Source organism: Budorcas taxicolor, chromosome 6 (genome assembly GCF_023091745.1).
Source record: "Budorcas taxicolor isolate Tak-1 chromosome 6, Takin1.1, whole genome shotgun sequence".
Classification (NCBI taxonomy): Eukaryota; Metazoa; Chordata; class Mammalia; order Artiodactyla; family Bovidae; genus Budorcas; species Budorcas taxicolor.
In genome coordinates this window covers 86,246,340-86,269,175 of record NC_068915.1, presented here as the reverse complement: position 1 = coordinate 86,269,175, position 22,836 = coordinate 86,246,340, and the positions used below count along the sequence as shown (strand labels likewise).

At 39.9% G+C, this 22,836-nt stretch overlaps 1 protein-coding gene across 2 annotated transcripts in view; it reads right to left on the bottom strand.

Moving 5' to 3' along the window:
- Positions 1-710: 710 nt before the first annotated feature.
- The window catches only part of RUFY3 (RUN and FYVE domain containing 3), a 94,390-nt gene continuing 72,264 nt past the window's right edge, over positions 711-22,836 (bottom strand). For both annotated transcript variants that reach the window (XM_052641738.1, XM_052641739.1), the window contains exons 9-18: positions 20,190-20,282; positions 17,909-17,992; positions 15,518-15,685; positions 14,701-14,798; positions 10,223-10,342; positions 8,405-8,504; positions 7,360-7,424; positions 4,866-4,893; positions 4,016-4,087; positions 711-2,119 (exon numbers count right to left, since the gene is read on the bottom strand). In XM_052641738.1, coding sequence (XP_052497698.1) covers positions 1,976-2,119; positions 4,016-4,087; positions 4,866-4,893; positions 7,360-7,424; positions 8,405-8,504; positions 10,223-10,342; positions 14,701-14,798; positions 15,518-15,685; positions 17,909-17,992; positions 20,190-20,282 — 972 coding nt within the window. In that variant the 3' untranslated portion in view covers positions 711-1,975. The remainder of the gene's footprint in view (positions 2,120-4,015; positions 4,088-4,865; positions 4,894-7,359; positions 7,425-8,404; positions 8,505-10,222; positions 10,343-14,700; positions 14,799-15,517; positions 15,686-17,908; positions 17,993-20,189; positions 20,283-22,836) is intronic.

The following is a 22,836-nucleotide window of genomic DNA, read 5'->3' as shown; positions in this document are numbered from 1 at the left end:
TGAATCCTTGATCAATTTTACATTCTAAAAACTCTGCACAGTGATGTTAATTGTATCACTCTTTAAAAATGTATTTATATGTCTCTGGTCAGTAACATTTGGGTAACAAAGATGTATTAATAGGTCTGGTCAAAAATGTAAGTTTTCCAATTCATGAACATGAGGTGTCTTTCCATGTACTGGTATCTTCTTTTGGCAGTGCTTTAGTTTTCAGTGTGCAAGTCGTTTGCTTCTGTGGTTAAGTGTATTCCTAATATGTTATTCTTGGTGATACTACTGTAAACAGTGGAAACCACAATTTTTAAGGAAGAAAGGCCTATCATTAAGTCAAGGTATTCATGACTTGGTCCCCTTGCTTTGTGGGCATATGCACTAATAACAAATCTCTGGAGCTTTGGTTTTAAAAAAATAACTGAAACACTAAACAGCTTATGTGCATTTCCAAAATAAATCTCAAGTGGCTAGTTATGCCTCCTTACATTCCATGTACAGAGTGGCCTCTTCAATTTAGTTCAAAACTAATTATAAAATAACTTTTGCTAATTTAGGATAACCCCCCCCCCCCATTTTCTGTAGAGCCTAGAACAGTGCTAACACATATATGTAGTCAAAAATAAGGAAGACGGAGAATCACAAGCAATAGATATTATTTAAAGAGAAAAAATGACAACAAACGACCTTGGAATTACTAATTTTATTTTTCCCTAGGACTCTTAAAAATTATATCCACCAAGTAACAGGTCACACTTTCCTGGGCTATCACTCTTTTCAGGAAACAGGATTTATCAAATATCATAGTTCCAGGATGTTTCCACCCCATAACTCTAAACCAGTTAACAGAATCTTATCTTCTTAGGTTTTAATTGGAATCAAACAATCTATGTACATGCAACATAATCCAAAGAGCATAGACCATTTCTTGCCTTCCCCTGCTGAATGCACGTCTCTTTTTTTTCCCCAAAGGGTTTGTTGCTAAGAACTGTTTTGAGTATCATACTTTCCAAAAAACCTGTCTACCAGTTCTGAATCTTGGCATGGAATAAGGAATCCCTTATTCACAAAAGAATTTAACAAATATTCTCAGCTAATTATTCTCAGCCATGGACAAATTAAATTTCTTCACTCTACACCTGACATGGCTTTGCTTTAGTACTTCCTGTTTGCGAAAGTCAAACCCTATCTTTAAAACCCCTTATAATTTCCATGACCCAGAGAGGAGGGAGACTGGGGAAGAGCTGGCTTGTTGCGTAGCAGATTCTGAAAAGGGCAGGTATTTACTTTCGAAGTCACTAAATGGAAAAACGGCAAACATTCTTCCTCTTTATTTTGATAGTGAAAACATGTAGGCCAGAACTAGAAAATTCTGGTCCTAAAACTATAATACATTATAATATTGTTTTAAGTACATTCAAAATTTATATTACTCTTTAATTTCTTTTCCCTGAGTTTGGGTTCACAGTTTGGTAGAGCTCTTTTAAAGAAGAGGTAGGTAGTAGGGGTAAAGAGGAAATAAATGTTTATGTCTAGCAGCACCTGAGAGAACATGTAACCTCCATCATTTCAATCTCGGTTAACAATGATCTTTCCCTCTTGAATCTCCATATATAATAAAGGGATGATCATTTTCTTTTTTATTCTTCTTCACTAAGGACCCTCTCTCCTTTAACATGCAGCTCAGTATTAATATCACTATTCATAAAAATGAATAGCCCTTCCAAAGACAAGCTATAAGATCAATGCTTCAAAGTGAGGTTGTTTAGATTTAGCAGAGAGAGGCTCAAATGAGTAACTTTTATTCATACAGTCGTTAGAGAAAACACGCAAATTTCCAGCACTGCTAACCACTGCCTTTTCTTCCTGGACCTGGTTTATTTAAAGCATTCCTATCAACTCAAGTTGGTTCTAAAGTCTGCACTAGGGGATTCCGACATCTAACATGGGTGGATACATTCTGGTCCAGATCTTAGCCTCCATCTTATGATGGACTGGTGGAATATTGTTTCATCAGATGCTCGTGGCAGGGATTGCAAACTCGCTCAGGCTTGATACTTGAAGGAAGAGGCAGTTCATTTGTTGAGCAGATGTTACAGAAGGTTCCTCTGCAGTTCCTACATACATTCTACAAAGAGAAAGCGAGGTCAGGTGGGTAACAGAAGAGCAGGGCATAGGTATGCATGGGATGCAGGAGGCCAGATATGACGTATGCTAAACGTCCAATAAAATACTGGCTGAGTATGTGCTGTATGCCACACAGTATCGGACCAAACGACCTGTCTGCAACGTGTACAGTCTAGTTCTTAGATTTAAATGAAGAGAAGCATTTCCAGAGTTCACGTGAACAAATGACACACAAATTGTTTATCTTCAAAATATATATACTTCCATTTATATTCACTTTTAGGTGGGCTAGTTCTAAAATTAGTTTGCTGTTACCTAAGCATACTCCAAATAAGGCAGGCGATGACCTAGCCGTGGTCATCGGCATAATTTCTAACACGTGATGTGTTTAATGTTTTCCTGCGATGCTCTGCAAGCACATCTTTTGGGATATTAGTGCAGCAGAGCACAGCTGCCTGCCTCCTTTCTAATTGGGAAATTAGTCTATTAAGCAAAGGCTTCCCTGATGGCTCAGCAGGTAAAGAATCTGCTTGCAGCGCAAGAGACACAAGGGATGCAGGTTCAGTCCCTGGGGTGGGAATATCCTCTAGTGGAGGAAAATGGCAACCCACTTAAGTAAAATTCCCTGGAGGAGCCTGGTGGGCTACAGTCCAAAGGGTCGGAGGCGACTGAGCGACTAAGCATTTGGAGTCTTTAGTAGCCAAACTGTGGGACAGCATGTGGGTCATTATGGCCGTGTCACAAAGAGTGACAGGACAGTGCACACAGCTCCAAGGTTCCCTATATAAAGGCTGTGAAGAATAATTTTCCCCATAAATAATGCTCCTTTCCCCCTAAACAATTCATCTTTCTGAGGGTGCAGTGGAGGTAGGGGGGAATCAATCTTATTTGAAAGCCTGGGAGGAATGTTTCCTCTGACATATTGCAATTACTTTGCAGGTCTTAGACAGGAAAAGCCAGAATTAGATTAGCAGCCTCTTCTGTTTCGGAACACATTTCTCTTAACTACAGCTTCCAGTTCTATAAAGGCAGTCCATCTTTATCTTGTTTCTGCTAATTTAAGACTAGGTCATACTACAATTTTGCTTGTTAAAATTTTAGCATGATCACAGACGCTGGCATGTAGGTTGTTAACGTAGAATTTGGGCACGTTTCCATCTCCTCTCTGCACTTGTTCCTGACATTTTTCTGTAACATTTCTTGAGCATCTGCTATGAACTGGGCACATGTTAGATACTAGGGGATCCTACTGGGAGCAAGGCACAGATGTGGCCATCAAAGATGCTTATTCTTCCTTGCGTGCTTCCTTCACGCTGCTGACTCTAGAATGACAAGCTGGGAAGGTGCTCAGACAGAGACCCTGAGGATCCAATGGGAAAACAAGTGGTTTGGTGGAAAGAGAGCTTGTTTTCCTTTCAGAGGGTGTTCCCCCAACTAGTTCAAAAAATTCCCTTCCCTAACCTGTCTTCTCTGTTGTAAACAGGATGGAGTACTGGAAGGAGTGTAGACTTTGAAGCCGAAGTCAGGCTGCATCTGAGCTTTCAGTAACTGGGAAATGCACGTGACACCTCTGAGCCCAAGGCTCTTCATAAAATGATGGCACAAAGGACATAAGCTTAACGAGACCAGAACTTCATGTACACTTTGCTCATTATCCTTTTGTAATGAACAAATTTATACATTTGTATATTTTAAATTCTGTAGTAAATTTTGTATTTAATATGCTAATGGGGATTTACTGACATGACTTAATAGGACTGAAAATAATAGGTGCACACCCACTGCCGTTCCTTTCACTTCCCCCCGACTCTGCACTCGACATGGCGAAGTCCCTGTCATCAGCAGCAGCTAGTCATGCAGTGGGCATCCCTATGAAGAACCTGTTTTTCACCATTACCTTTGTTAGGCCGCAGTCTTCCTGGCATAGCTGACAAGACTTCTGTGGCTTTTCGGAGGGCAACGGCTGATCCTAAACCACACAGTGAGCCAGTTAGTCTCCCTTAGTCCCAGAAATATCAGTATTTTCAGAATATGCATTTTTAGTTACATAATTAATATAATCACACTGCAGACTACTGGAAACTAGAAAAACAAGTTACATATATATATATATATATATAGTCTTACCACCTTAATACAACTCTGATAATATCATTATCCTTGTTGACCCTCTTAATTTTTATAATAAAGTAACATGCAATTTTACTGATATATGAAACTCATGTATATAAATGTAAAAAGCTCCATCCCTTTTGTATTATTCTGTCATGAGGAATGGAAGGGAGTAGGCTTCAGTATACCCAGTAAATAAAAGACCGTGGTAACTCAGACATAGTAGCATTTTTCATCTTTCTCGTGGAGTTGCCACTATATATTGTAATGTATTTCTTAACTAATGATGTTTGCGTATTTCCAAGTGATCAAGAGGTATTTTTTCCCTTCCTTTTATTTAAGGGAAAGCTAAGGGCAAGGGAGGTCTGGTGAGCTCTCTGAGGTCTCACAGTAAGTCAAAGAGAATCTAAAATACGGAGTGAGCATTGCTGTTTTACTTAGTAAATCGCTCAAAACTGTCCTACTTGCTGTGAGAGTGTCGGGGAAATGCATGTTTAGGATATTAAAAGGATGGGGCACAGAGACTTGTATGCATTCACCTACCTCCCTTGCTGCCCTGTTTACAACTAGGCAGGGCCCAGCCAACTACCTACCTAATGTTTTACAAGACGTTTTAGGACAGGAGACTCAGTTACCTGTTGATCCACAGGGTGAGACTGCAGCCTATAACAGGAAAGTAAAAACAGTAACTAACAGTGGCTTATATTTCCTTTATCATTTTAAAAGTACGGAGAAAGCAATACCATGGTTCTTTTATGTTGTTGGGACCAAAGTAATTATTAATGTTGACCTCCGAGGAGAGGAAATTTTGGTTGTTAAATCTATTACTAGGATAAGATCCTATATTAGTCTAGGTTCCTGTTTAAAAATAGACTAGAGTTATATTTTGTTTCCTTCCTACTATCAAGAAAATAGTCTTCATGTTTCCCAACCTACAAAGCCCCAGTGGCTGAGGCCATGCATTTTAATAGCTTTTTTTCCTGTCTAGTAGTATGGAAACCTGCCGATTCTCATATGTCATGTATTAGTCCCTTCTCCCAAGTTATCCATTTAGATTGAACTATTTCTTCATGATACCAGCTGAACTAACCCCAATTTTCCCAACTTGGAACAGAACTTATACAAGAGAAGCAGAGCCCACATTCAATTCTGGGGGAAATGGACCAGAAATCTGTAATGATTCCAATTCTCTTCAGTCGAATGGCAGTGTGACCATCAATATAACCAGGTTGGCAGCAGTTCCTTGGACCACAATCCAAGGAAACTTGGGTATGTTTTAAGATGGCAGTTTTCGCCAGGCGAGGCCCTGGAAGTGCAGAGACAAAGGAAGACATGATAAAGAGAGGCAACTTGGGTCTTTGTGTGCCTCATTTTTCTCACCTGTAAAGGAGTGGATGATTGAGCTTTTTTAAGGAGAAGTAAATTTGTAAGGAGACAATGAACGTGACCCATTTTTTAAGCTGCAGAGTACAATACATATATAAGGAAATACACTCATGCCTCCCGGTCTTCAGGTTCCACATCTGTGGTTAGTTAAATCCCAGAGGCACAACCCACAGATAAAGTCCATTATGTTCATTGCACCAGGCCATTTTTTGTAAGAGACTTGAGCATCCATGGATTTTGATATCTGAAGGGGCTCTTGGAACCCTGGATACCAAGGGATAGTCATTGTATTGTCTCTTATTTCTAGGGCCTAAAATCAGAACCTGGCATGTAAGACACTCCTGAAAGTAAATGACTTGATTTTTGTCTGGCATGAGCTGACTCTGAAAGGCCCTTTTAAGCCTTGGTTAATTTTATGGTCTAATTCCTTCCCACAGCCCATGCTGATCTGTAATGTTAGATGGACTGGAGTTTAAGGCTGGTCCTGGATCAGACCATGTTCTCTTGAGAGTAAAGCTTAAAGGTATTGGAATCACTCTGGCCTTGGAGGCAAGGAAGGACTGTTTAGGCTAAGCACCTGCAAAATCATCCTGCTGTTGGATTGTGTGATTTATCTTCTCCAGCAGCTAGTTTTGCTCCAGATGACATATTATCTCATTCTTAGGGCATCAAAGATTGGACAGATTCAGCTGCCAAAAATGTATACTGTATAGGTCTCTCAAAACTCCTCTGTGGTATCTTTCCTTGATAAGAATCTTTTGTTATTGTTGTCATTATAATTGACTTTAATTTTTGGTGCAGTGATAGGTTCACAGCAGAGCTGAGCGGAAAGGACACAGATTTCTTATATATTCTGTTGAACCTCCCACCTTTCCCCAATATCAACATTCCACACCAGAATGGTACCCGATGCTAACAGTTACTGAACCTAAACTGACACACTGTGAGTCACAGTTTACCTTAGGGTTCTCCCTTGGTGGTGTACATTCTGTGGGTTTGGACAAATGTATAATGACATGTATCCATCATTACAGTGTCACAGAGTATTTTCACTGCCCTATAAAATCCTTTGTGCTCTACCAATTCATCTATCCATATCCCTTAATCCCTAGCAATCACTATCTCATGGTTTTGCCTTTTCCAAAAGGTCATATAGTTGGACCTCCTTCATTTTTTAATATAGTGGCACTGTGTAATGTTTTGTTGTTAAAGTAACTTGTTAAAAGTCAACTTCCTGGAAGTGATCCCATGTTCTTCAGTGAGCGAATGAGATGAAGAGTTAAGAAAAATAAAATTAAACTGTTTTTCTCTTTAAGAGAAAAACATAAGGGAAATTAGGGAATTTATTTGAAACATAGCTGCCATTCACTTAGCACAAGGGGGAAGCAGGTCATGCTCAAGTCCATTAAGAACCCAGGAAATGCTATGATTTGTCTTTCATTCACTTGTCCTACTGATCCAGTAGAGATCAGATTAGAGCTAATCTTTTAAGTGATAGTTTGGGGATTAACTGGGAAAGAATCAGAAGACAGCCTGATCACCTTTCTTTCTTCTGAAACTGACTAAATGGGTTTGGTTCAATATGTGTTATCTGGTTTATTCCTTATTCACTCTCCCTTTAAAATGTCTTTCTGGAATATTAATATTACAAGTCAGTATCTGATCTGAGTCACTGCCAATGTATAAGAAAAGTTCCCTCTGTCCCACCACCCCAAAAGAGCTTAGTACTTTATTAATAAACACCTGTGGCTTTCTTCCAGGGGCTTGTTTAGTTTAACATTTTCTTCTTGGATTTTGTGCTTCCCATCCTGCCAAAAGAAAACAGCCCAGTTTATTAATTGTTCAGACTGCTAAACAAGTTTAACCATGCAGATATTTTCTTCTGTGTTGTCCTAGCTTGGTACGAAGCTAAGCAGCCTTTTTTTTTCTTTTTTTTTTAAGGTTAGGGGAGGAATTTAACTTTCAAGATATTTGTCTTTATTCTTTGTTCCAAGTAGTTTCTTAACAAATTATTTGGATAGGACTTGCAACAAATGATTTTCAGAGTAGATACTTTCTTTAATTCTTGAGATTGAAATGAAATTCAAAATATATCCTATTTACTTACAAAATGGGCTCAAGGTATCAGTTACTTCTTAGGAGAAAACCCTGTATCCTGGGTCCCAGGGATGATCCAATTTTGGCTCTCTCACCACTACAGGTGCTAGAGGTCTCTTTCCTAACACTATTCTCTAGAAGCTTCTACTCCTGCTCCTTAAACCACTCTTATTTCCCATTTCCCAAGCCTAATTCCCTCTTTTTTAAATTTTCCCCAGAGAAGCACCTTGAGTATGCTAAACTTGAAATCTTCATGACTTGGAAAAAGGTATACAGAAGCAAATCAACATTTAAGACAATTCTGTTAAAGGGGAATTCAGGATTAGGGAGGGATGGCTACCATATTATTAAAAATATCAGATACTAAAATAATCTTAACAAATTGAAAGGATTAAGATGGTCACTGTAGGACAGAGAAGTAAAGGTCAGGGAAGCCTTAGTGACTGAACAACAACGAAAAGATGGTCACTGGAAATTATGGTTATCAATCTCCTTTTCCAAATGAATTCAAGTTAGAGTGTCCTAGAAGCAGACTTAGAATCAAGCCTCCGTGTGTTTACCCCAGCACCTGCCTGCCACCTAGGTACTCAAGGCCATAGTAATGAAACGTGTTCCATAAGAGAAAACAGCCTGGTCCATCAGGGTAACCTCTAAAAATTAAGTAAAGGAACAAGGGAATAACAAGCATTACCATTTTGGGTTCTGGCTTCTGGGATCCCTTTCCTGGGATGCTCCTGCTGTTTTGTAACCTTCTTTCTCTTTCCTGTTTTAGCTCTAACTCAAGATGATTCCTGGGATGGGTAGGAGGAAAAAAATGATGAAAATTTGGATTTCTGTACTGTTTCCTAAAGAATGCCAAACCCTTTTCTTAGAATTCAGTAACTGAATTTTAATACTTGATTAACAGCATCACTGATTCAGTGGACATGAACTTGGGCAAATCCCGGGAGACAGTGAGGTACAGGGAGGCCTGGCATGCTGCAGTCCATGGGGTGGCAAAGAGTCAGACACGACTTAGCACTTAGCAACTGAACAACAACAATAAAAACAACCATGTATATATGGACAACCAAGTTTTAAAGTGCATGTGTGCACACTTGCTTTAGTCGTGTCCAACTCTGCGACCCTATGGACCGTAGCCCACCAGGCTCATCTGTCCATGGGATTCTCCAGGCAAGAATACTGGAGTGGGTTGCCGTGCCCTCCTCCAGGGGATCTTCCCAATCAAGGGGATTGAACCGGCGTCTCTTTATGTCTCCTGCATTGGCAGGTGGGTTCTTTACCACTAGCGCCACCTGTATACCGGGTATATATGGACAACCAGGTTTTAAAGTAAAATACAATACAATAAAACCAGTAGTACTAGAATACATTTGATGTATTTAAGCTTCCTGAGATGATTAAGAATTACTTTAGGATCTCCCAGTGCCTGTGGGCACTACTCTGAGTATTGACAATTAATACTAACTCTTAATGAACAGTTGTGGTCAACTGAATGCTGGTAGGATTCACTATAACTGAAAGATAGTATTTCTAAAATTTCAAGATACAGTATGAAAGCACTGATGCCGTTAAGTCCCATTACATTTTAATTAGCTATCTCTTTACAGTTATGCAGTCAATCCCCAGTTACACCCTCAGCCACTAGTGTCCTTAGTAGCTGTGTACTTTTATATCCAACAACAAACTTATATTTGTTTGAAATCAGTGCCTTTGGCACAGAGTTGAGTCTCATTTGAGAGATGGTATGGAAGAATTGGCTTCCCAGGTGGTGCTAGTGGGAAAGAACCCACAGGCTAATGCAGGAGATGTAAAGAGATGTAGGTTTGATCCCTGGGTTGGGCAGATTCCCTGGAGGAGGGTGTGGCAAATCACTCCAGTATTCTTGCCTGGAGAATCCCATGGACAAAGGAGCCTGACATGCTACGGTCCATAGGGTCACAAAGAGTCGGACACGACTGAAGTGACTTGGCACCCACACACGATATGCTGACTTAGCATGCACGTGCATGGAAGAATGGTTAAGGGCTTGGAGTCAGAGAAATACTTTTCGAATGTGGCTACACATTAGCTATAAGAATTTGGACAGTTTAACCCCTCTAAGGTTCCATTTCATCTGAAAGTACGGGAGATGAGATCACAAACAGGGTTGAAGGGAAGATGTTAGGAGAAAATGCATATAAAGTGCTTAGTAAAGTACCCAGCACACAGTAAGAATTCAGGAAATCCTGTTATTATTAGTGTTGTGTTGGCCATTACGGTCTCTTACGCCATCCTATTTATCTGGGATCTTGGGTTCTAATTTCCTATTTCTTTGGTAGCAAAAGATGCTGACAAGATGTGGGGAATGCTGGTGTACATGAAGCTTTCTGAATTCTAGTTCTGGAGAAAGGACATGGCAGAGACAGAATGGAAATGGCTGGAGCAGGAGACGCCCCCCTACCCCCTGGCTGTCTAGCATCAGTACTTCCCACGACCGCCCTGGCCAGCAAAGCTGCGCTTTCTTCACCGCTGCCTGGTGAGCGCTTCCACTTCCAGCTGCAGACTGTTGATCTTGTCTCCGAAGTCCTGCTTGAAGAGCCGGTTGTCCAGTTCAGCAGACTGGCGGCCTCGCTCAGCCTGGCGCAATCTGGATGTGAGCCATATGAACGTGTGATAAAAAAAACAAAAGCCATGGCGGGGAGGAAGACCAAGTTCACAACACAAAATAAAACAACCCAAGGAAGAAGGCATGGAGATACAGAGAGAGGAAAATAAACTCTGCAGGACATGGGAAGAAATTACGGGGGGAAAAAAGATGGAGGAGGAACAAATTCTTTAAGGAAAAAAAGCAAGATGAAGGTGAACCAGGCAGAGGAAAAGCTGATTTTCCATTTTTTTTTTTATTCTAGTACTACAGTTTACAGCCATTAGATGATAAACAATAAAACATCACTTTTTAGAAAATCCATACCAAAGCCAACTTCAAGTACACAGTAATTAAAGTTAAATCCACTTTTTTTTTGTTTTTATTTCCTAATAGGTTTGGTACTTTATATTTCTGTTTTACACTCATAACTGGAACTTGCAAATGGGCAACTACCTTCTTACGATATGGAATTAGAACATCTTCCTTGTCCCTTTCCTTAACCACAAAGTATATTAAATCACTGGACACTATACATCAACCTTTACCCAGGCTTCGGGTTTTTACATAATGAAAAGCCTTTGTCAGAGTCTGGCCATCTCTTTCCTTTTCCATATCTACCACATAGTGTGTGACTAAGTGGACATGGATTTCAGCACTGGGCCTGCCTAAGATTCCTGACCATATTCTCTGGAAGATTCTGATCAATGTTTTCTCCCATATATCCTATAACTTTGCACCTATAAAAAGTATGTTTAGGTGAAGTATCTGGGGCTGTCTCTAATAGAATTTGGAAGCATGCTATGTGTAGTCTTTAAAATGTTTTATTTTGGTGTTTGAGCACTCCTTCCAAATACTCATAGAAAAGGCAACTCATCACCATAAAAGGTTGATGAAGATAAGAGTAGATGCAAAATTATAAGAAATAAACTAAGTTCAAAAGCACAGGAGCTTCCATGAGGTTGGCCATAGGCTCTTTGACTTGACTTTGGCTCAAGTCTGCAAGGACCTATAAAAACACACCTATAAAAATCTATCTTACCCTCTTAATTCTGGTTTTTCTAAGGTGATAAAGAATTTCAACAGCTGGAAACAAAGGGGTTATCTTTGTCCCCACTTAAGCAGCTGAAATGCTGCAAATCCCATCAGAATGAGAAAAAAGAGGAAAACAAAAATTTTGCCAAGCCTTTTTTGAAGGAATAAAGGCTTATGTAATGCCTGTCCCCCCAAATCAAGTCTTTATAAAAATCAAAGTATTTATAGGATTATTATAATGTAAAGTCTAGGAAGGATTAGATCTGTGGTCACTTAGAAAAAGAAGCCCTGCTAATTACTGTTTATGAATACCTACTGGGAATCTTTATTTTTAGACTAAATAATAACAAATACAAGTTTATTTAAATTTGTCTGTTTCCTACTCTGAAATGGTTTTCTAATAGATTGTTATTTTTCTGAAAACTTAAGCAAATTCCCTTCTGAACAAAAAGTAATAGAAACTCTTAAGTAGAGGTTGTCAGCAAGAAACAAGAGGCAGGGAACCATTACTCGGGTCCATGCCTTGTCATCTTTACTTCAAAAGGAAAAGCAGAATAGATTTGAAAAGTGTGTAGCATATTTTCTTATATAGGAGAGGAGTGTCTGTATTAAAATTGTTTTCTCTGAGCTACCTAAACAGGAAGTAGAATTGCAGGAAAATGGCAGAGGTAGAAGATGACAAATATTAGGAGGGTTTTCCCAAGCTTCCATATTATTATGTTATCATAAGTTACCTAATCACTAAATTTATCTCTATGACTTTAAAGAACTGGAAGGATGCTGTTTTTTTACCCCCTGAAGTCACTAAGGCAAAAAAGTTGCAAGCAATCTCGGTTATGGAGAAGAGGACTGTACTGAAATATTAAGTACTTATCCTTGGCTTGGGGATTAAACCTAGATAACCAAAGTGAAAAGGGGTCATGGCCTAAGAGATACAGAACTACTTTAGGAGAGTCCAAAACCGTGTGGTCGTCACCTCTACTTCATTACATCGCAACGGCAGAACAGGCTCACTGACACAGACATTGTACCTAGAAACTGGTATTATTGGGGACTGGGTTGTAAAGGCATCAATCATGTATGTACAGAGCTTCCATTCCCTAGGATTTTTTTTTTAATGGGGTGTTTATATATTGGTCAACTCAGAAGTAATTTCTCAAAGTTTATTCGGTATTTCATTAAGAACTTATACTAAATTTGCTACCTCTGGGGAGAAAATAAAGAAGAAGGAAAAAACACAGCCTATATATCAAACTGTTTTTTTTTAAAGTCCAGCAAATTCAAAGTCAATTTTTGGTGACATTTTATGTAGAATCAGAGTGTAAATGCAATAGCTTTTAGATTTCTTCCTTTTACAATTAAGTCGTGATATCCAACTTGTGAGGTGACCAGCTGTAAAATGCCTAATGATGTTTTGGGATCAGTTTATTTGCTGCACTATTTAAGGTCTTTGCCTGTTTCACCAAATCCTTTTCACTATGTTAATACAAGTAGAAATAAAAATGAAGTGAAAGGGGAATGAGAAAATGAATAAATAGGAAAGACAAAAATAGCAAGAGAATAAGTCAGCTTAATATCTGAAGAGATAAGTCATTATTTCAGTTTTGTCTGCTTTAAATACCAAACCAAAAACCCACTGAAAAATAATCTGACACATTTCAAAAACACAATTTACGAACACTGATATTGATTTGTTAAATCATAAACATACAAATTTTATGAGCAAGTACCTAGACAACTTTTGAGATAGACTGATAACTTTTTCATTTACAATCAGCCAAGCCAGAGGTTTCAAGCTTATTTATTAATTTACAATTAATTTCTGAGTCAACAATAATATGCAGTGCTGTTCAGGACCTACCCTGGTCAAGAACCACTTGAATACAAGAAGTCATCCATTCACCTATTCATTCACATGTCTACTCAGTGAATGCTTTGGACACTTGGCACTGTGATAGATCCAACAAGGGAACCTAAAAGGTACAGTTAACTAGCTTTAATGAACTCACATTCTCATCAGAAGATAAGATACATATATAAAGGTTTATAAGGTAAGGCAGGAAGTGAGAAGTGCTATGAGCAGTATGGCTAGGTATAGATATAAGGCTACAGGAATTCCAACAAGGACAAACTGGCAGTTTATTTTTAGCTGGGAAGAAGTATCAGAGGAAGCTTTGGATAAGTGGCATTTTAGCCTGAACATAAAAAATGTATCTGAAGAACAAGGGAGTGAAAAGAGGAAGGACATTTCTATTTGATGAAACTATTAGAAAGCACAGTCAATTCTAAAGGAAATCAACCCTGAATATTCATTGAAAGGACTGATGCTGAAGCTGAAGTTCCAATACTCTGGCCACCTGATGTGAAGAGCCAACATTGGCTCTTCCAATGAAAAGACTCTGATTCTGGGAAAGATTGACAGCAGGAGAAGGGGACAACAGAGGATGAGATGGTTGGATGGCATCATCGACTCAAAGGACATGAGTTTGGGCACTATCCGGGAGATAGTGAAGGACAGGGAAGTCTGACATGCTGCAGTCCACGGGGTTTCAAAGAGCTGGATACCACTTAATGACTGAACAACAACAACAATTAGGAAAGACATGGATGGGGAAAATGGGAAGTGTGTCCAGGGGCCAGTTAGTAGTGTAGTTTTGCTCAAGTGCAAGAAGGGTGATCAGTGGGTGTTACAGGTAGCAAAGTTTTCATGACCATGGGTACTGTGGCGCATTCAATCTTGAAGCCTTAGCCATTTCTCCTGGCAGCTGAGTCACTAGCAAGAATGTGGTGATTTCAGACAGAAAGACAAAAGAATAGCATAGGAAGAAGACATACTTTGGGCAGACTGAGTTGTAGGTACTAGTGGGAAATAGCTGATCAGGGGATGAAAATACAGAAGGAAGACAGAACTAGAGACCAACAGATCTAAGCATTGTGGGCAGGAGGTGACAGCGGAAGCTACAGAACTGTTGAGGAGAAAGCAGAGAGAATAGGGAGATGAAAAAGGAGGGAAAGAGGTTCACAGTACCCCTCCATCACCTAGCACTTAAGTCTTCAAAGACCTCAGTAATAAACAGAAACAGACTCACACACAGATTTAAAGGTCCTTTCATCCTTGTACGTATCCCTCCTCTAACACATGACACTGAAATGGTTTTTAGTCACATCTTGAAAAACAACATTTAATTGGCTTTCTTTCTACTAAGATGCCTGGTGTTAAGCTGGGTGATTTCCACATACTCTCTGTTGGTCAAATCCACAGCACGTTCTCTTCACTTCCAGGACTGAACGTGCTAAGTGTTTTACTAGAGAAACAGAAATTTTACCTTTGTTCCAGTTGTTTAATGGTAGCAGCCATCTGATTAGTCTTCTCTTCTAAGCGACTGTTCAGTTCACTTTTCTGTTTTACTCCCAAGTCCGAACTCTGTTACAGAAAAGAATTAGGAGTTATGTTTACATTGATATAGAACGTAAAATCCTGAAACAAGTCACACGTGCCTTTTGAACCGAATGATAAATGGGGAGTAAAGAAATAGAAATGCTTTATGTTAATATCTATCAGTTAATTCCCAAACAGAGAAAAGCAGGAAGCAACATTTAATATTAGTGTTGTTATCTGCAGTTTTGTCTCAAAAATCAACATCAGAAAGTACATCAATTTATCTATAGAACTCAGTTGGTAGGTCAGACTTGAGAGGTGCGGCAATGTGAAAAGCGGCTGTGGCTTTCCAGAGTAAGCACACAGGATCCTGTGATGGTCTGATTCCTAAAGTGGCTTATTGGCAGCTAGGACTTCCCTGGTGGCTTAGACAGTAAAGCACCTGCCTGTAATGCAGGAGACCCAGGTTCAGTCCCTGGGTTGGGAAGATCCCCTGGAGAGGGAAATGGCTACCCACTTCAGTATTCTTGCTTGGAGAATCCCATGGACAGAGGAGCCTGGTGGGCTACAGTCCATGGGGTCACAAACAGTCAGACGTGACTGAGTGACTAACACTTTCACTTTTCAGCCTCAAAGTGACACCACTCTTTCCTCTTGTATTTAAACTGTGATTCTAGAGAAGAAGAGGGGCAGAGGGAAGCCCTGGGATTAGGGAGCCACTGAGCCCAGTCCTTGTACGAGCCCATTCCTTGTACTTCTCGTACCTGCAGCTTGAAGGCAAGTTCATGCTTAAGAGCTCTAAGATCGTCCAGCTGCTGCCGCAGAGACACCAGGGCGTCCTGCTTCTCACAGACGTCCTTCTCCAGCATCTTCATAGCCAATTCCATCTCCTGTCTCATGCTGATCTGCATTTCCAGTTCTTTTTCAACATCCTGCCCCCAGAAGGAAACAAATTACTTATTCTCTCTATCCTCAACTATGTACAAACTACAAATTTCTGCAGGAAAAGGCAGGCCTAAATTCTCAGGTCTGAAGTCTGGCAAAACAGATGTAAACCATCATTCAATACAGAGACATTAATACTAAAAATAGGAATAACCAGGATAATTATAGTAATATTTACTGAATAATTTACAAATCTGAAAAACACGGTAGGCCAAAGGTAAAGCTATCTAATATGCCTAAAATACACACATACTTGAGGTACATCATTAGATATTAAAACAAACAACTGGGTCATGTCCTGTTATAAAAATATGAAGTATTACAGTAGCCAGCACAAAATTAAGCATCTGGAATTCTCTTTAGTTCGGAGGTTGTTGACATCTTCAATATCCCAACGAACCGAAAAGATACTGTGGGTCCTCAAGGTAACATCTCAGTTACTGGGAACTGTCAACATGGCCGAGTTTTTTTCTCTTTTATTTTATACTGGAGCATAGCTGATTAACAATGTGTGAGTTTCAGGTGTACAGCAACGTGACTCAGTTATACATGTACATGGCTCTATTCTTTTTCAAATTCTTTTTCCATTTTTACAGATTAAGCTGCATTTCCTGTGTTTTATAGTAGGTCCTTGTTGGTTGTCTATTTCAAATATAGCAGCTAACTCAAACATAAAAATAGGCTGAACACAGAGCTCTGTATTTAATCACTGATACCCTGCTTTTTGTATATATGCTCTAACTGAGAAAGCAGGTCAGTATGGCTGGAGGAATAAAAGGAGAAGACTTCATGAAACTAAGAGAAATGAATTCAATGTCCGATGACTATCAGAATGAAAATGCAGGTGATATACAGGTCCCGAAAAACTAAAACAGCAATTTGGACTTGACACTAAGTGGGATCCATTTCAGTGTCCTGAAAGGGAAAGTGATGCAATAAATCTGTGCTCATTTACTTCTATCATCTTGAAATTTTAAAAATATTACATGAAAAAGGTGCATGTATGTTTATATGAAGTTCTCAGCATAAAACAAAGTCAAATAAACCTTGGTTATTATTATTAAAATAAATAAATATAGTGGCTAACTGAACTTTTATATTCACTTAACATGAGGCCTGCTTTTGTTTCAACCATTATTACTGCCGTGTTATTTGGATGATCACAGATACAAAGACCTGAGGTTCTTCTGCATCCATGCTGTGCCCAGGGCACATCTAGAACCTTGCCTACTTGCTTGGTTTCTTTCTCTGTTAACAAACATTTATCATAATGTGGCATGGGAAAGTGGAAAATTTTTTGTACCATTTTTTCATTTGCTCCTTAACTGAGGCACTCCACTGTACATGGTGACCTTGACAGAAGGCAACTCAAACCGTGACTTAAAATACTGACATACATTATTTCTAGGACCTTCCTTATGGAAAGTATTTTGAGACTGAATCTAGAAACATATAGAAGGAAAACGATAATTATTTCAAGGATGTTAAAATAACATTGCTAAAGTAACATTAGCAAGAATACTGGAGTGGGTTGCCATTTCCTTCTCCAGGGGATCTTCCCAACCCAGGGATCGAACTCATGTCTCCTGCATTGGCAGGTGGATTCTTTACCACTGAGCCACCTGGGAAGACACAGATTTATTATTATAGTAATATTTGGATAAAATCTATTGCAGAAGTACTTCAGTCCTTATTATACATTCTTATATATGTATATATATGTTAATTTCTATGAATATCTTAAGACTAATACTGATGTCATATTTTTCTATTTATGTATAAAAACAAGAATACATTCAGAAATAATAACTAAGAGTAAAAGAGGACAAGTCTACGCTGATGACTCTTAGTAAGGAGAAGAGGAGCTGACCTATCCAAGGAGACATATCTTTGCAGGGGTGAGGAATGAGGTAGTAAGAGAGATCATATAGTTTAAAAAGTAGGTTCTATATACCTAGCGTTTTTGCAATACAAACTATAAAGCAAAAATAAAAATGAAGATTGGCAAAATTCCATTGGTTGTTGAGAATACGCAGAACAAGGACTGAGGAAACACTGTAGGGAATATGGGTTAAAAGGAGAAAAAAATTCACAGGATCCATAAAATTTGTTAGACTACTACTGATATTCCCTTGATCTATGAGATAAACCCCTAAGTGGGGGTATTTTAACATGGTGCTGAACTATGAGGCCATAAAAGCCAAGTTTACCAGTCGTAGTTGCGTCTCTTCCTTTAAGTGCTTCCTGGCTTCACTCAGTGCTTGCCCTTCTGAAGTCCGGTCTGGCTTAGGACCCTTGAAAAGATAAGTAAAATAGTACACATCTGAGGATTTAAAGAATCCAAGTTATCGGATGCTAGCACTGCTATTCAGTAAGGAAAATGATCACACCAAAGCATATATGACGATGAACGAAGACAACAAAGAAGCTGCAGAGGTTCCATAAATATTCTAAGCTGAACTGGGAATTTTTTGCCATTTTGCTTCAAGTCCTTGCAGCTTACCAAACCAAGTGGTAGAAGTCTCAAAATATCAGCCTCTATGAAACAAAATAGCATTCACTGTAAACTATAAATTGGGCCAAAGTTTCAAACAGTTATACAGTCCTCCTCCAAAGATCTCACATCTGGTATCTCCACCCAGACAGTGAGATAAGAGTGAAAGATGAAGGAAAGTGAAAGTCGCTCAGTCGTGTCTGACTCTATGCGACCCCATGGACTATACGGTCCATGGAATTCTTCGGGCCAGAATAATGGAGTGGGTAGTGGTTTCCTTCTCCAGGGGATCTTCCCAACCCAGGGATCGAACTCAGGTATCCTGCATTGCAGGCAGATTCTTCACCAGCTGAGCCACCAGGGAAAGGAACAGTTCATCAGAAAATTCTGAGCAGTCACAGTTGTTTTGTTTTGTTTTACAAAATCCATGCATTAAAGTCAAACTTTCCCTGGTGGCTCAGATAGTAAAGCATCTGCCTATAATGCGGGTGAAGTGAACTCGCTCAGTCGTGTCCGACTCTTTGTGACCCCATGGACTGTAGCCTACCAGGCTCCTCCCTCCAAGGGATTCTCCCTCTATGGGATTTTCCAGGCAAGAGTACTGGAGTGGGTTGCCATTTCCTTCTCCAGGGGATCTTCCTGACCCAGGGATTGAGCCTGGGTCTCCCACATTCCAGGCAAACGCTTAACCTCTGAGCCACCAGGGAAGCCCATAATGCGGGTAGACCCGGGTTAATCCCTGGGTCAGGAAGATCCCCTGGAGAAGGCAATGGCAACCCACTCCAGTACTCTTGCCTGGAAAATCCGATGGACAGAGGAGCCTGGCAGGCTACAGTCCATGGTGTCTCAAAGAGTCGGACGTGACTGAGCGTCTTCACTATCTTTTTATTCATGTTGGTCCCCACTCAGAGCCTAGATACTTACTCTTCAAGAACAATTTTAAAAACTGGATTTCTGGATTCCTAGGTCATAGTAGGTTAGAAACATAAGGCTAAGGAGTAGGGAGACATTTCCAAAAAGAGTAATGCTAACAGCAGTAAGAAATAAAAGATGCCAATGAAATAAAAGGCAAAAAAAAAAAAAAAAAGGAATCTGGGAATATTTTAAGTATAGGTTCTAGAAGCTCCATCAGTTTCAATAGCCCCCTTGAACAGTAGTACAGAATTGCCAATGTTGATAACTATGATCTTCAGTCACCATAAAGGGCCACATGGAGTAAATTATATCCGCTACTTAAGAAGGTTTGCTGCTACTGCTGCTAAGTCACTTCAGTCGTGTCCGACTCTATGTGACCCCATAGACGGCAGCCCACCAGGCTCCCCCATCCCTGGGATCCTCCAGGCAAGAACACTGGAGTGGGTTGCCATTTCCTTCTCCAATGCACGAAAGTGAAAAGTCAAAGTGAAGTCACTCAGTCGTGTCCAACCCTCAGCAACCCCATGGACTGCAGCCTACCAGGCTTCTCCATCCATGGGATTTTCCAGGCAAGGGTACTGGAGTGGGGTACTTCTTACTGCTCCGTAAGAAGGCTCAGAATTGTGCCATACACAAAAGGTTTGCAAAATATGTTGAGACATATATAAAAGGGACTGAGTTACCTAGAAAATTCATTTATATGGGAACTCTTTCCCAGTGATATCAGAGATATACTTATAAAACAGTACCATTATTTCTAAAAATAGTACATATCATTATATAAAAATGTATATAATGTATATAAAATGCAATAGTGTATATAAAAAAAGACACTGAATTAGACTGCATCTTGAAGCCTCTAAACAGATGTACATGGTGGTGAAGCCAAGGAGTGTCGATAGGAGAGAGGCATCAACCTCCCATAACCTTCATCATTCAAGCAATTTTGCACCCAGTCTCAGGGAAAACAGTGCACTTAACATACTTAACATATGCAAAGGCTTGCTGCTTCCAAGCAGTCCTCTGGAGGGTGCCACCCAGCCACCCCCGCCCCCACTGTTAACCCAGTGACATGCTCTCACCTTCCGATTAGATTCCAATATGTAGGAGCTTTCCTCTTTAACTCGTTCCATTTCTTCTTGCAAGGTGATAATTCTGTTGTTCGCAACTGCAAGCTGTTGATAAAATTTTGAAAATAATCTTTCTTTTATTAAACACAGAATAAGATAATTCATGATCTGCAAGGACATGAGTTTCACGCTTAGGTATTCTAGAAGGAAAGAAAACTATCTATAACCCCACAAAAACTTAGGAGAGCTATCTTGAAAGACAAATATCTCCTATTACTGCTTTTTGTGTAAAATCTTTTGTTTTTCCAGTAACAAAATGTTAAGTTATGATCATTTACCTCAAGGGTGTCCCCATGTCACTCATATTTAGCTACGAAACCTATTTCTAAAATGTTTGAAAGGTCACCTCATGCTTTGGGACCCATCTTACACACCCTCCTTAAGACCTGTTTTAGGGACTTTCCTGGTGGTCCAGTGGTGTTAAGGCTCTCTTCCCTTTCAATGCAGGGGCGGGCTGGTTTGATCCAGGGAAGTAAGAGCCCAAATGTCCTGTGGCATGGCCAAAAATTTTTTAAAAGAAAAAGACAAAAAGACCAAAGTTCTCACTCGAAAAGATGCCTTTAAACATCGAAGAGATTTTTCTGTTTCTTTTCAGTGCCTAAAGACAAGGTAATGTTATTGGCAGTGTGTCTCTGGGGGAGATGTTTATAACCCTGTCCCAAGGAGGGAAGAATGTGGTGGAAACACACTCCTCTGTATGTGTGGAGATTAGCTCCTGAGAGAATGGCGAGGGGCCTGCAGGAGGCTGGGAAAGGTGCTGAGCAGCTCCTCTCAGCCACGCTGGTCTCCCTTTTTGTCGTCTCTGCTTGGTTCCTGTTCTACTGTGTAAGTACAGCAGCCAGGCTCTGGTGAGCTTTCTAAAGGTGGGTCTGACAGCCCATTTCTCTCTCTGCTCCATGGGCCTAAAATGTGTAAAGAAGTGACTCTGGGCAAGCAGGTTGGCTCTCTTGATCCAAGCGCACCTCAGATGGCTTCTTCCAAGGTCAAAGAAACATTGGCAATGATGACAGACTCAAGTGGACTTCCTAAGTCAGCTTTACCAACACAAAGTGGATATTTACTTATCCTCATCTGCTCAGTTGTTTTCATCTTGTCCTGCGCGCAAAGTCGCTTCAGTCGCATCTGACTCTTTGCGAACTTATGGACTGTAACCTGCCAGGCTCCCCTGTCCGTGGGATTTTCAAGGTAAGAATACTGGAGTGGGCAGCCATTTCCTCCTCCAGGGGATCTTCCCAACCCAGAGAATGAACCGTTTCTCTTATGTTTCCTGCATTGGCAGGCAGGTTCTTTACCACTAGCGCTACCTTTGTTCTAGTTCAGATTTCAGGAGGGAAGAGAGGTCTTTCTAGGTTTAGTTTTTTTTTTTTTTAACTGGTCCCTTTAAATCCAAAATAGATGGGAATGAGAGAGGGAAGACCTTACTAGCCTTATCTGTTCTTTATAAAGTCTACACACAGTACTTGCTCATGATTAATATTGCTGGTAAAATAAACTTAGGCCAAGAAGACAAGTCCCATGACTTAGGAAATAAAATCAACGATTTTATTTACTGAGTGCATATGGTGAATGTGTCAAGCACTGACCTAGAGAAGTGTTAGTCGCTCAGTCATGTCCGACTTTGCAACCCCATGGACTGAGCCCATCAGGCTTCTCTAAGCCACCAGGGAAGCCCCAAGAATACTGGAGTGGGTGGCCATTCCTTTCTCCAGGGGACCTTCCTGACCCAGGGATCGAACCTAGGTCTTCCTGCATTGCAGGCAGATTCTTTATCAGCTGAGCCACCAGGGAAGCCCACTATCCAGGCCCTTATATATTAACATCATTTAATGCACACAAAAACTTTATTATCATTCTTGGCCCCATTTCGCAGGTAAGTAAACCAAAGAAGAGAAGCTTAAGTAACTGGCCCCAGATCAGAGAGCTACCAAGCACCAGATCAGGGACAGGAACCCAAAGAGCCTAGCTGTGGGGAGCATGCTTAACTGCTATCCCACATCGCCCCAATATATCAGCAGTAGAATCACAGTAGAAAATTTCTGTGCAGAATGTTTCAAAAGCCTTGTGGGATAAGATTCTAAGGATTGTATCCATAAATTAAAGTTTTAATATAATTTAACAATCTATGTCCAAACATACGGTCCACAGAACTGAGCAATAAGGGAGACATTTTAAAGTCATAACAGTGAAAATGTTAGTTGTGAAAAAAATCTGATTAGATGGCATTTCTTAACTAGTACTTTAACTTGCTTTTCTGTTTTTACTTTAGTTATTTATTTATTGGCCATGCTGCACAGCAAGTGGAATCTCAGTTTCCCAACCAGGGATTGAACCCATACACCCCGCAGTGGAAACTCGGGAGTCTTAACCACTGGACCACTAGGGAAGTTCCTAACTTGTTTTTTTAAGACCAGATTATTTTTTGAAGTATAGCTGATTTACAACATTATATTGGTTTCAGGTGGATAGCATGGTGATTCAATATTTTTATAGGTTATACTTTTGTATATACAATAGATTATATACTTTTATATATTATAACCTTAAAATTATAAAATATTGGCTATATTCCCTTTGAAAGTGAAAGTTAGTCGCACAGTTG